At 44.6% G+C, this 17,824-nt stretch overlaps 3 protein-coding genes across 3 annotated transcripts in view; 1 reads left to right on the forward strand and 2 right to left on the reverse strand.

The window, feature by feature from the left end:
* Positions 1 to 267: 267 nt before the first annotated feature.
* On the reverse strand, positions 268 to 6,174 carry ACBD7 (acyl-CoA binding domain containing 7). Its single transcript, XM_086467323.1, has 5 exons — positions 6,102 to 6,174; positions 4,809 to 4,933; positions 601 to 718; positions 429 to 491; positions 268 to 341 (listed from the first exon to the last, which is right to left on the reverse strand). Exons 1-5 carry the CDS (start codon positions 6,172 to 6,174, stop codon positions 268 to 270), a joined length of 453 nt encoding a protein of 150 aa, XP_086323449.1.
* Positions 6,175 to 6,792: 618 nt separating this feature from the next.
* RPP38 (ribonuclease P/MRP subunit p38) lies at positions 6,793 to 9,458 on the forward strand. Its single transcript, XM_086467209.1, has 2 exons — positions 6,793 to 6,804; positions 8,583 to 9,458. Exon 2 carries the CDS (start codon positions 8,613 to 8,615, stop codon positions 9,456 to 9,458), a length of 846 nt encoding a protein of 281 aa, XP_086323335.1. The 5' UTR covers positions 6,793 to 6,804; positions 8,583 to 8,612.
* Positions 9,459 to 12,541: 3,083 nt separating this feature from the next.
* Positions 12,542 to 17,824, reverse strand: part of NMT2 (N-myristoyltransferase 2) — a 35,664-nt gene continuing 30,381 nt past the window's right edge. Inside the window, exons 11-12 of the mRNA XM_086466447.1 lie at positions 14,365 to 14,502; positions 12,542 to 14,166 (exon numbers count right to left, since the gene is read on the reverse strand). Coding sequence (XP_086322573.1) covers positions 14,146 to 14,166; positions 14,365 to 14,502 — 159 coding nt within the window. The 3' untranslated portion in view covers positions 12,542 to 14,145. The remainder of the gene's footprint in view (positions 14,167 to 14,364; positions 14,503 to 17,824) is intronic.

Genomic DNA, 17,824 nt, shown 5'->3' on the forward strand with positions numbered 1-17,824 from the left:
CCTGTAAAATTGCTAAAACTAATTTAATACTCACAAAAGTCCACAATTCTTACAGAAAGCTGAATTTATTAGGTTCAAATTTATGTAGACTAAGATACAATCTAAAAATAAGAGTATGTATGTAAATACCCTTTACAGTCAAACAGCTTATGCTTAGAAAATTTTAGTGTCAGACTACACAACAAGGAGCTAGTATTGCATTTTTCTCAACAGTTAGTTCATTAGCAGCAGAAGAGTCAGTTACTACTGGGAATTACTTTGAGTATTCTAGATCCCATATTTTTCTACCATTGCTTTTGCTTTACAGATATAGGCATTCATGGCATCCTCCTTTGATAAACCTGCAAAGGAAAGTAGAAGTCATTATCTTTCCTCATTTGTCATCCTACAAACATGACTACATTATGTAAACTTAATTGGTTTAACACCTTTTTTCAGGTTCCATGCCTCCCATTTGGCTTTGCCTTTCAAATCGAGCATTCCTGGACATTCTGCCAAAGTAAATGCACACCTTTGGTTATCATGCAGATTTATGTAACATTTGCTTGATTTCATCAAGATACAGGAGTAAATGTGAAGTCTATATAAGAATAGGAATACCAATATTAATATCTCCAACAGTAGCCTGTTTGTAGAATCCATATAGTTCCTTCAGTTCTTCATCAGTTGGTCTTGTTTTTAATTTTTTTACATCTTCTGCAGCACCATCAAAGTCAGCCTGATAAAGAAAAGAAAGCGTTAGTTTTCCTCTCAAAGGGGCGTGCTTAAAACATTAAGTATAGCACACATAGTAGTATCGCTAGATAGTCTCAATTACTCACTTCGGTTTAGTGGTTAAGCTTAATAAAGCAGCCTGTACAATGAATGCAGCGTGTACGTCTTTCACAGTCACACCAGGCGTTTGAAGGCATGACTGTCGCAACCCAGCAGTAATCTCTGAATCCCTTTGGCCCTGATTCCTAGCAGCGGAGCCCGAACGCCCTCCGAGTGGTACTGCCCACTCCCCCATTCATTTCCACTTCTCTGCTGACAGGGTAGTAGGTGACCAACAGCTGGCACAGATGTACCTCAGGGAGCTGAGCAGTGCTACTGCCAGGACCACCTTCAACGCCCAACGCTCAAACACAGTGGAGCACAAGAGCGAAGTATAAATTTACTCCTTTCATCACCATGCCTCCCTCACAGTCACACAACCCAAGGCTATAGCTGTTATTCTCTCTACATACTAGGTCTCAGGCTAGATTTTAGCATAGAGTTGGAGTCCTGTTTCATGCCCAGGACACTTCAGAGAGAGCTAGATTTCGTACAGTGACCACAGGCCCACCAGGTCACTGCACTATAATGCAAAAAAGATACAGGCACTTGAATATACCCTATGCTGGTTTCAATAATTATTTTAGCTTTTGAGTTGGATCTGATTTGCAGAAGCACAGTACATCCTGCAAGAAGTGCTATTACACCTATATTCAATATGTACAAAACCAGCCCACAACTTCGTGCTAAAATCAGCGACGTATTCAACACTGCTTTCAGCATGAGCGCTGTGGCTCTGTTTAAATAACTGTGACCCTGGTGTTACCTCAGCAGCCTGTACTGTGCCTCTTCAGACTACTTTTTCCTTTCTCTAGTTACAGGAAAGATTTATTTATTTTTAAAATAAGAAAACCTAATGTACATTTGTCTCCTTAATTGATGCCTTTCTCCTTGGCAAGCAACAGTGCTGGGTGGACCAGGTGATAGAAATAAGCAAGTACACGAGAGCTGGGTCCACTATAGCCTTCTGTATTTAACCAAAGAGAAAGCAGAAAAAGGTTATTTCTGTATTTAAATTTAAGAAGGAAAAAAGAAAAATAATTTAATTAGAGACTGATGCTCAAGTATCTTTCTTCAAAGAAGGGCCCCTTAGTGGAATCGCAAAAGTACACATTCATTGATGTAAGGACAAATCAGCTGGTGGCTGCGTTAAGGCAGGTGAAAGAGGGTGAGGGCAGGTGGCTGAGGCACCCCATCACCACATGTCTGCATCACCACATGTCCACATATGCACTAACAACAGTATTTTTAACAAATGTGTAGCATTTATTATGGAGAAGTGCCCAACAAGGGGAAATAAAATCAGCAATGCAGCTAACTTATTACTGAACTACAAATAACATCCAAAAGAAACTTGTAGTGGTGCAACTCCCCGCCCCGGCTGCATTGCAATGTTGGCCCCAGTCACCACTGTGTTCTTGCGCAGTGAGCTGGGACAGTCTGGCACCTTCTTGTGCCAGGTACAAGCACAGTGAGTTGGGATGATCAGGCACTCCCTAACCACACTTGAAACTCCTCCTGCCTGGGAAACGTACCCAAACGTACCCCATGCCTGCCGGATGGCAACGTGTGGCCCTGTGGCTCAAGCACCAACCCTAACCCTGACAGAAATCGAGAGGCTCCAGTGTGTGTGCTCCACGCAGCCCCACTGCTCCCCGCTTCAAATATTACCAGTGTACTGCAATACCCACCCTGCTGCGGCATGAAATGGAATTTCTGAGCTAACAGTAGACTTGGAAAAATGGCACATGATTTCCAGAACCCACTCCCTGTACAACTCACCAGTCTGGTCAGTCCAAAAACTGGACAGGAGACAGCACTTAACAACTGATTATCTGCACATAAATGCCCGCACAGCCCTGCTGACGGCTGCAGTGCCCGACACTGCGGCTCCAACAGCACGCGACAAGCAGCCGCACGCCCAGGGATGGCAAGGCTAGACGTGAAAGATGCTGTCTTAACAGTAAGATTAAGAAGTGGTATCAATAATAAACATAACTGAGTTGCCACGATTGATTAAATAAGTTTTAGCTCCGTTTTTATGCCGTGGCCACCAAGGCATGTGAGCCTCTGCCAGCACGGATGTACAAGGACCATTCAAGTCAGTGGAAATCTTCCGCATGCCTTGAATTGGTTTTGATCTAAACTTCATGGTAAGAATGAACTAGAAGCATTGTTAGACTTGTATAAGACAAAAGAGAACTCAAAAAATAAATTAAGAAAGGAAATCATTAAGTTAATAAGCTTCTTCATATACTTCTATTTGGATCGATAGGCAAGTACCACAAGACACTGTTTCAAAAATATGCAAATGAGTATCTTACACAGCAAGAAATAGGCAGAAATGAAATTTAAATACTAAACATTTCTTTCTTCATCTCCCTCTAGCCAATCATTGTGCACAGATTGTTGCTTAGGATTTGCTTGCTTACACAATGTGCTTAGGAGCAGCCTATAAAAATATAATTTCCTTTTAATCATGTGCTGATAAAATTCCCTTTAACTCTGCAAATTAAAAGCATCTATACAGACATAAACACACACATACATGCAGGCATTAAAGATAAATGCACAACTCAGACTATTATCACATACTCCCTTTTTGCAAAGAAAAAAGCTTGAATGAATTCTTCATTTACAACAGAATATTCTACCAGTCTGCAAAAATTACAAATTTTTTACAGCCTCCCTGATGGCAACATTATTCATTTTGTCCTCATTCCCACACAGCTTGGTTCAATGAATTTTTATGGATATGGATGGTAGCTGTCAACCAAAGCGACAGTGGACAGAAAACATCTGTAATGTCTAATGCAGAATGTGCAGGATACTGTCATAAGTCAACTGCTGATTTTTATGTGAAAGTACCTGTACACAGCAAGAGGACAGCATGACATACTGCACTCGGCTCTTTCCAATAGTGATTTATGGCTTGTTGCTTAATCATCAAGCTAATAAATTTATTTTCAAGAGTGAATTCAAGGCAGAGTAAAACAAAGTATAATTTCAATGTTCACTAATTAAACAAAGGTGGTGTTATGTTTGGGATCTGGCAATTGCGACCCACTGAAGAAACAGGATTCTTCCCCTTAGCTGTAAAACACCACAATGAAACCCCTGTGCCATTCCACGTAATTGCAGCTTAGAAGAAAATTGCTGAGCTCCTGGCAATGCGCTCCCTGCATCTAGGTCAGAGCATTATGTGGCTCACTCACTGCAAAGCACACACACTGACCAAGCTGAGACGGACATTATAATGAGACTGGGATAAAAGGGCTTGCAAATCTTGAAGTGAAAGGGATAATAGAAAGCCTAAGGAAGAAAACCAGCCTAATCCGTCAGGGCATGGGCAGGACAAGGGAAACATTCATCATTTGCTACAAAGGTAGGAGTCTAAAAGCCAGCAATGAAGATAATTTCCTTAAGAACTACTTTGGAGAGAAGGTAGTAGGAAGCTCTCTCTAGCCAGCAGGTAGAAAGTAGAAGCTTTCCTACTAAAACACAAGCCCATCAAAATGTACCACTCCAGAGGTGCACACACCCAAAAAAATACGCACAACTCCCTTAAAAATCATTCATGCTTCTCAAATGCACATACACCACTGCTTCAGTGTTAGAAGTTTCCCTCTTTCTTTTCTAGCTCCAAGTAGCTAGCTAGATCCTAAAAAAATAAATTATGTACCTGCCTTTCCATACATAATCCCACCCTAGCAAACTCAATCCACACGTAAGGAGAAATGATTCACGCACGCTCTGAACAGGTAAGGCTCCAAAGAATGACATGACCTCTGAATAGGTCAAAACAAGCAGCATGTCTCTCGCCCTCCACTCATGAAAAGTAATGCATTATTTAACCTCTAAAGGCTTGGGCATATTTCCCATGCCACAAGGTGACTCGATTTTGCAGCCATAATCCTTGTGCTGAAGAAAAACTGCTGGCATTGCGCAGATGGACAATGCCTCCCTCCCCCTCCTCTCCTCGTGTCTCTGCTTACCTGGAGGGTCATGATGCTGTGAGGGTGCCCAGGGAACAGCCTTGCTCCTTCTCCGGCAGGGACGTGGCGCTTCTGCCTCTTGGCTCCCGTGGCAGCGGGGGCCGTGCTCCTCGGAGGGCGTGGGGCTGGGCACAAGTGACCTCAGCTCGGATGTTGGGCTGGCTACGAGTTACCCTAGCTCGCCTGCTGCAGCAAAGCCACGCTGCAGCAGGACACGGGAGCTTGCTGCGCCCCTCAGAACCTGCTACGAGCGCTGGTGAAGGGATGGTGGGGGCACTAAGCTCACACTAGTTTCTTTAGAAAGCCTGAGCTGATTTCCATACCCCTGAGGATTAGGCCACCAGCCTGAAAGCAGAGGTGAGGTAAGATTTCCAAGCCATTTGTTTGAAAAAGGAATTTCTTGAGTGATTAGAACCGCAACCAGCCCAGTCACTGCCACTGCTCCCTCTGCCGCAGCCCCTGCCCCTGCCCCTGCCCCTGCCCAGCCCTGCCCTGCCCTGGGACCTCACACCCTCCAGCTGCAGCACCGAAAAACATGTGGGTCATCCCAGGATAGCACGCACGGGCGGTCACACATACAAAATACCCTGAGAATGCTGGGTTTTTTCTTTGCTCTGCTGAACACAGAACAAAAAAAATAATATTAAATGAATGGATAAACTAGCCTCAACTGTAACCCTTAAAGGAAAAAAAAAAAATCCATCCCTGTTTATCTATTGTATCAGTTCATAAATTATTCATATTCATACCTCTATACATTTATATTCATCATTCCTTGAGCGTGTTTAATCACAACAAAATAAGCTTCAGTGTTTTTAAATCCACTAACTTCTGTAAACCTGTGTAAAAAGTGTTTCCCCTCAAGTCCAGGTTAAATTAAGCCAGGACTTACAAGAAAACAAACCAAGTAATTCCAGTAAGCAAAAGGAAATTTAAAAGAAAAAAATCTGAAAACAACTCCATCAGCTTTTGTCTCCAACACCACAAAGCGATGATGCCATTATTTGGGCTGGAGATGCTCTACCCTTCCAGGTGCAAGAGGCCACACCCAGCCATGTTGGGCTCCAAGGTGAACACAGAAGATGAATGTGTTTGTACAGCTTTGCAAATGGCTCATGGCGGGGAAACACAGAATCACAGAGCGGTTTGGGTTGGAAGGGACCTTAAAGACCACCTAGTTCCAACCTACCTTCCACGGGCAGGGACACCTTCCACCAGACCACGTTGCTCCCAGCCCCATCCAGCCTGGCCTTGAACATTGCCAGGGAGGGACAGCCTGCGTCAGTGCCTCACCGCCCTCAGGGAAACACCGAAGGTACCCGGCTCCTGCCCGCCATCTCACTGCTCGGGACCGAGTACGATGCATGTGCGCCCAACCACGCGTCACACGGCAGCGAGAGCCGCCCTCTTGGGGCGAAGCGCCTCTGCAGCCCCTGTTGCCTTGACCTGGCCGTGATGTCATCAGATGACGTAACAACGAAGCAGATCTCGCATCACCGACGAAGCAATGCACGGTCGCGCCCACGGTGGGACTCGCCGGGGCCGGGCTGCTGCCGCCGGGGCCGTAACGCTGCCTTTATCCGGACGGCAACGCGCCGCTGCTCTGCGCGGTGCCGGCCGCGGCCCAGGGAGCAGCAGCGGGAGCCTCACCCCGCCCCGCTGGGCTCGAGTCTCGCCGGCTCCACTCTGCTCCCACCGCCCGCCACTAGCCGGGTACTTCTCGGCCCACCCTGCCGAGCTACGCCCTCCCTCTTCCCCTCCGCCGCCCTCTTCTGCCGGGCCGCCCCCGCGCTGCTCCGCCTCGGCCTGCTACGGACGCGGCCCCAGGGCGGGAGGACCCGCCCCGGCGGGCGGCTGTGGCTGAGGGCGGGGGGGCGGTGCAGAGGCGGGCCGCGGGGAGTGCCAAGGGGCGGAGCGGAGCCGCGCCAGGCGCCAACGCGCTGCGGCCGGTAGCGTGTGCCCGGCGCCGGGGCGGCGGGCGAAGGCCGCGGCGGAGGTAGGGCTAGCTTTGCCGCCAGCGGAGCGGGGCGGCTGCGGCCCGGCGGTGGGGGGGATGAGGCCGGCCCGCTCACGCGGCGGCGGCAGCCTGGGCACGGCCCGGCCCGGCCCGGCCCGCAGCTGCTCGGCCGGCGGGCAGGGCGCGGCGGCCCCGGGGAGGTGGCGGGGCCGGGGGAGGCGGGCGGAGGCCCTGCCCCGGGGACCCGCCGGCGCGTTTGCGGCGTGTTCTGCTGGAGCGCGGTCCCAGCCACAGCCCTTCTTTCCTCCGCAGGAGCCGGCCGGAGGCGTTCGCGGGGAAGGGGGAGAGCGTCTTCTGGGGAGGGGAGCGTGGGCCGTGCTGCCCCGGCGCTCTAGGGACGTGGCAGTGGTGGAGAGGCTTGGGAGGTCTTGGGTTTTGCCTCGTTGCTTTGTTTCCTGTTCCTGCAAGCTTGTTTTCCTCAGTAGTGCCGTTTCCGAAAAGTGTCCTCTTTCCAACTGTGAAATCGCGTGTTTTACTCGTTTCTCACGTCTGTTACTGACTTTGCTTGATGCGCTCTTGTAAAAGGTCATCAGAGCATCCCCGGTTGAAAGCTTTTAAAAACGATAACCCAGAGCTTTTTTTTAGCTTTTTTTTTTTTTTTTTTTTTTTTTTTTTTTTTTTTAAAGCGAGGTAAAATCCCTCCAGATAGATTTTGCTTTATGGCTGTACGTACTGTTGGGAGAATTTCAGTGAAGAAGGGGTTTGTCTTTTTGTGTGTAAGGTAGTAAGGTAGCTTACTACCAGTACACCGAGAACTGTTATGACAGCTAAATGGTATCTATATCTGTCTAAAAGGCTGCCACTCAGGAGATGTACATAAATACTGTCCATATGCTGCTTGGGTAACTAGGAAACTTAAGGGAGAGTTGTTTCCTGTCTCCTGATTTCAAACCCGAGCTGCCCTGACGCTGTAAGCTTGGCTGTGCAGCAGTGGAGATACCACTAGTTCCACAAGGAGATGGTGAATAGTAACCCCAGCAGGAGCATGGGGGCAGATGAATTACCGGGGCCTGTCATCAGACCGGCCCTCATGACTTCACTGTTACTCTGGACTAGATCAGTTGCAGCTGGAACAATTATACTCTGCTCCCATTTCATTTTTCTCATCCCTAAAAGCATGGTGTAGGTGACAGAAGAGTAAAAGACCCCTTCTGAACTTTCTGGAGGCCTGTAGAGCATTGCCTACCTTCACTGAAAGCATAAATTAACAGAGTGCAGATTTCTGGCATACCTTCTGAATGAAGACAAACACAAGAATGAAAAGGCAAATTAAAGTATTAAAAATCCTGAATAAATTCAGGAACTAGGAGCTTGTTTCACATTGTGATTCTGGTTTTGGTGGTTTTTTTTTTTCATGTGATAATACTGCTACAATGCAGCTGTGCAGCAGTGAAAATGGAGCAGTACTTCAGCTTGTGGTTCTGGATGAGTTTGCTTGTTTGTTTTAAATCTAATACCTCCGGCTGCTTTTGTTCGGCTTCAGAAGGGTTTCTTGTCACTGGTGTTGCCTTGCTGTCCAGTCTGCTGTGGTTTTTTTATTTATTAAAAAAAAAAAAAAAAAATCAGCACAGCCTCTGCCCAGTGGAAGATTTGTTCAGGATTAACACTGAGCTAATGGGAGGAGGGTGACAGTTGCCAGTATCATTTGGAGATGTGATGTTTCTCTTCTGCATTCCCAAGAGAAGCTGCTGGTAATGATGTCCACAGCAAACAGTACCATGTTTGAACTCACATGTGCCTCTTTCTTCCCTCCACAGCTGGGGTGGAAAACACAACAGAACCTCAGGATGTCCATCATTCAGCGAGGGACAGCAACACTTCGTAAAGCAAAGAAAATCACTGTAAAAACGTGTCTAGATAACCCCTTTGTTTTCCAGTGGGAAACCATAGATGGAGAAGATATGCATTTTATACTACAGACTTTAGAAGAAAGGATTAAACATATTGGACTTAAAAAGATTGAGACTCCAAGAAAGAAAAAACGTTCCCTTACAAAAAAACAAATGGAAAGAAAGCATAATGCTAGCAGTGACGAACTCCCTGAGGAAGAGGAAAGAGAAGGCTATCGACAAAAACCAGGATGGACTGACCCAAGTATCAGAAGACAGCTCGCTATTGGAGTTAATGAAGTTTCAAAAGCATTGGAAAAAAATGAACTGGTGCTCTTGCTGGTGTGCAAGTCTGCCAAACCTGCCATGATCACATCGCATCTCATTCAGCTGAGTGTGAGCCGAGCCACACCGGCAGGCCAGGTTCCCCGGCTCAGTGAAACAGTTGCGCCGCTGCTGGGCTTAACATCCATTTTAGCACTAGGCTTTAAAAAGCAGTCTGATGCATTTACTGAAGCAATAGAAGCAATAATTCCAAAGATACCAGCTTTGGAAGTGCCATGGTTTCAGCACAGAGCTGAAGAACCTGCAGCTCACGGGCATGCAGAGCCTTCAGTGGGTCCAGAGCAGCTTGCAGAGGTGCTGGGGGATGAGCTCACAAGCCAGAAGTGGAAGCATGCAACAAGCAATCAGCTCAATCTTTCAAATGTAACTTTGCAGCCTTTGAAAATCAAAAAACTTGTTCCAAATCCAAGTAAGATAAAGAAACCACCTCGCAAAAAGAGAAAAGCTTTTTCAGCATAACTGAGTGTAGTTTGGTTCTTCATATTAAACTGATTTTTTTTTTTTTAAAGCAGTATGGGAGTGCAGCCCTAACTGAATTATTTGTTGGGCTTTACAGTGTACAGCGCAAGGTGAACTTATGTTGCATTCAGCTGAGGTACTTCCTGCTTTAATAAAGAATGTTGCTCAAACTTGGGTGTGAGTCTTTACCTGGGGGTAAATATTTCATTTGCAGTCAGATCACAGAGTTAAAATTGGTAATGAACATGCCAGAGTCATTTGAGACATAATAAATACATCTTTGGAATTAATGCAAAGCATTAAATGAACTTTGTATTTTTATATAGATGAACATGCTTCAAGCAAAACAGATTTGAGTTAAGTACGATTATTCAAACAAATCAATACCAAAAGTGAAAGTTTATTTAAGCAAAGGTGCATGCTGGTATAACTCTTCTAAAGCTGGTTCAATGCTTGTTTCAAGTAAACAGCTGTAACATCACAGGCACCCTTCCATTCTAATGTTCATCATTTGCTCTGCTGAACAATAAACTTGGTCAAGCCCATACGCAGATCTGGATTCCCTCTAACATCTGGTGTCTGATACACTGAAGGAAAAACTTTGTTTTCAAATACAGAACAAAACCAAATTACTACTGCTGCAGTTTGATAAAAAGACTTCTGTATGGAAACTATTAACACACATCCTGAAAAAATGTAAACTAACTTAAACTTAATTTGATTTCTAAATGGAGTCTAAAATTTCCCAGGAAACTGAGATAAGCCCTGTACTGTTGTGTATAAAGTAGGTGACAGCTATCACCGCTACAAGACCAAAAACATACCACAGAACTTTTGAGTTTCCCTTAGTTTTACTGGGGACTATGGACAGTTTCCTAATGAGACAGTTGTGTTGCAGGATGGAAAGGGAATAGTGCTGCAATTTAGACAATCTACATTGACAGCCCTGGAATTTACTTGGCACTCTGTATTTTGAGCAGAACTCACTATGGTACTGTAGAAGAAAGCACAAAATACCTTAACTGAGTTACTGTGTTGTTCTTTAAAGACAGAATTTACATGTAGTTTTCAGAGATTTGCTAATCCAGACTTCAGTGCCATCAGATAGCTAATCTGTACTTTGGATTTATTTAGAAGGTACTTTAGTTCATGACACCAACTACACAGGGAGGCAGTAGTGATGATTCTGTAGTCATGATGCTCCCTGAAGTTTAAACAAAACTAAGACATTTAATGCCAAAATTTTTGCCCTCCCTGGCTAAGGGTGGCAAGAAGGGGTGAGGGTTTTTTGCCTTGCTTTGTAGTCCTTCATAAACGTCCCTTGTTTTGGCTTTTTGGATGCATAAAACTGAAGGCATGCTAGCACGAGTGTATTTAATGCCCCTGCTAGCCAACTGCAACATTTAAATCTTTGCCTTTAAACAGAGCGTGAGGATTAGCTTTGGTAACAAATATAAGCGCAGCAATCATCTTCCAAGCACTCCTCTGCCTGCCCCAGTCTACAGCTCTCTCCAAGGATGTGTGTCCCCTCCCCAAATCAGACATTACCCTGGGAAAGAAACTCTAGAGGTTTCAAAAATCTGGTGGGAAACGTGGTGCAGTGAGCCCTAAATTTGCCAGTCCTTGTGAAACCACCTATTAGGTTTTGAGGAGTCTTACCTGGTGACTGTTCATAGCAAGCCTAATGCACTGACAGGTTCAACTCTGGAAACAACAAAAGAGCCTCTCCTGTTGAGCTGCTGAAAGTGGCACCCACATGGACAACCACCTTTTGTTAACTACCTGCTTAGGAAGCGAAGAGTGAGTTGCCACAATTTCCAGCTCCTGAGTAACTGCCCTATTGCATGGGTGCAGGCTGGGACACCTTCAAGCTTCACATCCTCTTGGTGCTGTGGTACTTCTGCAAAGAACTTGAGGTGAAGAGCACCGCCAGCCAAAAGGTTTGAGCACTCAACAGGGACAGAACAGACCACATTGGATTGCACAGCTGTTGGGCAACACACGCAGGTTTGTGACCAGAACCCTCCAAGGAGCTCTCCAGCACTCAGGCCAAGATGCCCACTTCCCTCATGCTCTCCCAGTTTTCTCTCCCAGCTACAGCTTCTACAGGAGCATGACTCTGCCCTCCTTCCCTCAGTTAACAGGCACCGTGCGCCAGAAAATGAGACAGAGAAGTTTACCCCTTGGATTCAGAAGCAAATGTCACCGTTTTCCCAGAAGACAGCACAAGAGAGGCCCCACTCCTTCCTTCATGTGCAATTACCCCAAGATGAGCACAGAAAGCCAGGCTGCAGGAGACCCAGGGTCAAGTCTGTCTTCTACCTGGACATATTTGGTCCCATTGTGGCCTCAGCGCTTTTCCAAACAATAGTGCTGGGGAGGACTTGCCTTCCAATTTCAGAGATGAGTGGAGAAAAGACAATGTCTGCCTACCATTTCTTCCACTTGCAGATTTTTTGAGGGGAGGGAGGGCAGCGAACATGAGCACATCTTTCACCTGGCATTCAAGACCACCCGTCCGGATCAGGGAGAGCTGGGCCGTGATAATTTCTTAGCAAGGACCTTGGCATGAGGGACAGAGCTATGCCCTGCTGTCCCACCTCACATTAGGCAGCAGCTGAGTGAGGACTCCCAAGCCTCTGCCTTTAGAGCCGAAGCCCCTTGGTGAACCTCCTCCTCATCCCAGTGGGCTCCAAGGCGAACACCCAGCCAGGTAGGCACCTTCCTGCCTTTTAGGAACAAAGAAAAGTCTTGCAGGAGTTGAGATCAAATCCTTCTTGGTACCTCATATCACTAACATCAATTACATTTCCAGCCACTTATTTCTGCTCAGGCCTCACACAGGGAGTCCAAGCTCCCTCTGCACCATGCGTTAGGGCTGGTACTAGCAGACAGGTACCAGAGTGGCCAAAGTTGTAAAGCCCAACTGCACTATTAGATGTCTGAAAGACCTCCTCTGAAGCCCTTTTAAATTCATGAGGTCCTGAGCTGGTGCACACCCAGGGGTCAGACAAACCACGTTCAATCCCTTCCATTGTTTGAAGGAGGTCGAATGCTTTAATCACAGAGCTATAACGCAATAAGGGAAAGTATTTATCACTGTCTTTATGGCAGAATCCTCTCACCACAACTCAACAAGAAAAAGAAACCAAACCACAAACCATTCACACACTGGAAAAGGAGCAGGAAGAAAGAAAAACCCCACTGCTATAAGGAGGGGGGTAGGGCTAGCGGTTATGAAGAACAGACAAATTTATCTTCATCTAAATTGATGTTTTCAGGTACAGAATTCAACTTTCAGCAAAATCTGCTGTCAGAATTACAGGCATGTTTAAAAGGAAAGTTTCGACATTTGCATTTCATGAGATACTCAAGTCACATTCAAAAGATGCTCACAGCACAGAGGCTTCACTACCACAATTTGGCACTTTCAGCTAGAACAGTTTCTTACTGCAGATTTTCAGTGCTGACGTTATTGCAGCATCCGTGAGCTGAAGGAACTGCTATCGTATCTAGCTATAATGCTGCGCTGGAATGCATTTAAAGTGCTTCAGAAGCTGCTCTGGTTGCCAAGCATTCATGAGGGAATGAAAACAGCTCCCCCCAACAAAAAAGATCAGCCCTCCTACATTTCAGGAAGCGCAGTACAGAGACTTCCAAGGACTCTTCTGCTTACCAGCCACATATATAGCAAAACTTCTTGTTCCAAAGTCAGGATAAAAACACTACCAGGAACAATTTATGAATACGTATTTACACAAGATACTTTTCATTTGAATTACAGACTTCATAGGAAATCAAAGTAGACGAAGGAATATGTGCAATCTCGCAGAAGCGCTGAAAACATTCAAACTATAAATATCTTGATAGCACTACTAAAATTCTTAGTTTTACACACAGGCTGATGTTATTCTACTGAGGAAAAACTAAGGTTTTGTGCCACAACTGTAAATTAAGTACAGTAATGTATTATCATTCCATCAACATAGATAACACCTGCACTGAACAGTGCGATACTGTTAAATCAATCCACTGATCTATTGAAGATCAAAGTACAAATCTGTATTTTTATTGATTTGGCAGCGTTGCTTAGGGAGAAACAAATGCACTAGTTAACCAGCACATTGTCATACTGCTCCAGTTACAAAAAACATCCAGGACTTTCATAGAGCTACAAACATATCGTACTTCAGATTTTTCCCCCAAATGGTGATATCCACGTGAAGTAAATAAGCAAAGATACTCAAGTTTGTATCCTTCATTCTGTTACACTGACAAACATACACCACCACTTAATAAATAGAAATGCAGCAGTTCATCCACATAATAGCAAATATTTTTGTACCCTAATCCACCACTGAAGTTCAGTTTGTACAAAACAGTCTTTTCTACAGAGTGGAAAAAAAAATACCTTCTTCTCATCAAGGTGCAAGCTAAGCTTTGAAACTTAAATGAATGTGCTTTTATTCTTTTCATGGACGATAAAAGAGTTTCATGGACCTTCTGATCTACCCCAAAATGTGTAAATTTGGTCACATATGGATGTCTTCGATGTTCAGGTTTAATGGACAATTTCAGTATCACTGATGTTGTGCTTTTACTGCTCTTGAACAACACCGTTCCAAGAGTTATGGAGATCAAATTAACTCAAATAATGACCGCAGAGTTCTAGAAACATAAGATGTCCTCATTGTAATACAAGACCAACCTAAAGGAAGAAGAAAAATACAGTACTTCAGTTCAAATATGGTAATAAATCTGAACATCATTAGTCTTCTGCACCTCAATTACAGATCTTGAATATGACCAATTAAAGTTATTTTAAATCTTCTACCCATTTTGGCCAGTGTAGATTAATGTTCCATTATACCTAACAGAATTCAGAAGCTCTTTTTTTCTCCCTTACCTTTTCAGATTCCATGCCAGGACACCTCCAGTTGTATAAATAATACTGCAAATTTCCATCTCCAATTCCAAACTTGAGTTTTTCCAGGAATGTTTTGTTTTCCATTAAGTCTAGTGCATTGAACACATCAAATCCTTTCTGGCAATAGCAAAACATTTTTTAAATTTTACTTTTTAAAGTTTCAAATGACGCACAAATGATACTTCACACAGTGGCATACAATATCCAAGAGACTAGGCTAATTAAGTGGAAAAAAAGACAAGGTAACAAATCTTGCCTTTTAATGAGGTTCACACAGTAAGAAGTTTTCCCAATAAAAAGTGAAGGCACAACTTTGCTTGAAGATTATCTACAAAACGGTAGGAATTTTAAAGTCACTTTGAGGGATAAAGGTCTGGAGGATCCCTAAAGCATTATCCATTGTTTTATCCTTACAGATACACACTTGTTACAGTCACATACAGTGTTTTGACACATACGGCCTATTCCAGCTGAAGCTGCATAAATGCAGCTTATGGTGTTTTTCAGCCATTTGTCATTCTGTTACTGATAAACATTGTATTTCTGTGATTTGGTCCTTTTCTGAAATGCCATTGTGTTTAGAACAATCTTTCCCCCTCCCCTACTCATGCACCCTCTACCAACTCCTCTTTTCATCAGCCTCCCAAATGCACCAATCAAAGAGCCATTTTGCTCTCAGAACAGCCATGTTGCCAAATTAAGCTCAGGGTATTGCGTGCCACACAAACATACTAAAATCTCAACTCACTGTGAACTCTTTAACAAGCAACATAAAACCAAGGCCAGTTAAACCATTGCAGTGACAATCATCACGTATGAACAGCTGAATTTGTTTAGGGGTCTGGACAGAAAAGTCCATTTATTTGCTATTAACTGCAAGGGAGTCTGACCTAAGACCTTGGAGCCTTAGCAGCACAAAGGCAGTGCGCCAGCAGGACTCGCTATACTCTAGTATAAAAATAAGTTACAAAGCAGTAACACTTGGGTACTTAAACACAAGAAGATGGTAAGGAACATTCTTTATTCAGTATAAACACTAGATGTGGGTTTTTTTTTTCTTTTAAATAAGCACCCCATATTAGGAAAAAAGCAGCTTGAAGAAGAGCAGCGTTTTAAGCTCTCCATCAGTTTAGGACTATGTAAAAGAAAGTCACAAAGCACTGAGCTCAGTAAGGCTTCCCGCTACCCTACACAAAGATCATTCTGTGTGCAGATGAAGTTACGGTAAGTTATGTGTGCCGTGAAAAACACACAGAAACAAGACAAATAAGGTGGCAAGGATTTGACACTCGGCATCTAAAGAAGTGAATTTTGAGATTTTCCAAGTTGGTAACTAGACAGCAACAGAAATTTCAGAAGGCAGAAATGGAAGCAGGGGAGAACAGAGATGCACTGTAGGTACAGACACACTGATTAAGCTCTGCAATTAAGCACTCAAAATTCCAGTAAATGATAGAGTCTACAGATGAAGTTTTAATTCAGTATGTAAACATGAGCAGATTAGGTTCAGGTTAGTATCTTCTGAGACACATGAAAAAAGTTCCTGTTCAAAGATACTTGCTCAATAGCTCTGCCAGACCATTAAAGCAGACTCAGAAGTGAACTTCCCTGTTTATAGGCTCTCTCCTTTTCTAGATCTAGAAACTTAGTGTCAGCTTCAGCAATAAAATTTGCAGGGTTTTGGGGGGATTCTCCCGCTACAAAATCCCACTGTCTCCATGCAGAACACACGGAACCTAAGCACGTAACTCCACATTTTGCGTTTTACTTTGGTGGTCAGGCATTTTCTCCTGTAATTGCCAAGTTTTTACTAGACTTAGTTCTAAGCTAACTTTAAATAGTGTAATAATATGAAAATAAAAATCAACATTAAACTGACATGCAAACCCTGCAAGCAATTTGCTGAGTTGAATTTGTATCTCCAAAATGCATTCTTTGGGAGTAAACGTACAGAAAGGAAAGTGGTGGGTTGGCCCCAGCCAAGCGCCAAACACCCACCCAGCCTTTTGCTTGCTCCTTTCCCATGGGATGGGGAGAAAACAGAAGGAAGGCACGATGACTTGCAAATCAAAATGACGACAGTTTAATAGAGAAAGCAAAAGCTGCATGCACAAGCAAAGCAGAAAGAGGAATTCATTCACTACTTCCCATCGGCAGGCAGATGTCAAGCCACTTCCTGGAAATCAAGGTCTCAGCATACACAATAGTTGTTTGGGAAGATAAATGGCGTAAACAGGAGCATCCCCCCTTCCTCCTCCTTTCCGTCAGCCTTTATTGCAGAGCACAACGTCATACAGTTTGGAATAGCCCTTTGGTCAGTTGGGGTCAGCTGGCCCGGCTGCGTCCTCTCCCAACTCCTTGCCCACCCTCAGCCTCCTCGCTGGGGGTGAAAGAGAGAAAGCCTTGAGGCTGTGCAAGCATTGCTCAGCCACAGCACCGGTGCATCACCACCACTGTTTTAGTCACAAACACAAAGCGCAGCACCATATGGGCTGCTAGGAAAAGAGTTAACTCCATCCCAGCCAGACCCAGTACATTTGTACACAAAAAGCTGTGAGTAGGGCTGTACTTCTCATTTCTCTTCCCTTGCCTCACCTCTCCTCATCTAGAAGTCCAAGTGCCAGATCTGCAAATGTAGTTAAGCATCTAATGATTCAGACAGGCCAGGCAGGTACTTCAGAAATCCACAGGCATCTAAATCCCAGTATTCTAACTATATGATGATCTCCATGTAAAAGAAATTAATGGCGTGTCACATTCAGAGAGAAATGTAGACAGGGGAAGGTGCAAATCCTCGTTGTTAAGACCATGTAACTGCTTCCTCACCCACTCCATCTGTGACCTAGTGAACAGCCAGCCACGCAGCTCCCTATGCCACACTTCAAATGGAGGCAAATGTTTACTACTTCTTCCACTTTGACTTTTAAGAATAAGTAGTACTAGTGTTTTTAGCCACTCCTGAAAATTACACTAGTCACCTTCTTCTGTCTTCATGTATCTTAATAGCTTTTAAAGTCTGTCTCTAAACTTCCTTTGGTATCATTCTGGAGCCTGAATAATGGGGTTCTGTATTTCCCATGACTATCCCGGAGTTTTCCTTGCCAAATAGTTATTCAACTCAATACTGCCTACAGTTCAACAAGCCTCAGCAAGCTGTTCACGTCATAGACACCAGCTCTGCTGCAGTGCTGCACGAACACGGCCAAGACAGACAAACTGAGGACTGTGCGGCTGCTTTCATGCAGCCTTAAGTCTGAACAGATACAGCCTTTGCAGACCATCACTGGCTTCACACTGGATCAACACAGAAATCCCCGTGCCACATGCAGTGCAGACGGCTCTGAACATGGTCAGCTGGAGCACATTTGCCTGCCTGGAGACTCATCTGGTAGGTGTAATACCACAAGCAGTGCAGCAGCAACACTTCAGCTGGGAGGGG

Source organism: Leptosomus discolor, chromosome 6 (assembly GCF_034619465.1).
Source record: "Leptosomus discolor isolate bLepDis1 chromosome 6, bLepDis1.hap2, whole genome shotgun sequence".
NCBI classification, from domain to species: domain Eukaryota; kingdom Metazoa; phylum Chordata; class Aves; order Leptosomiformes; family Leptosomidae; genus Leptosomus; species Leptosomus discolor.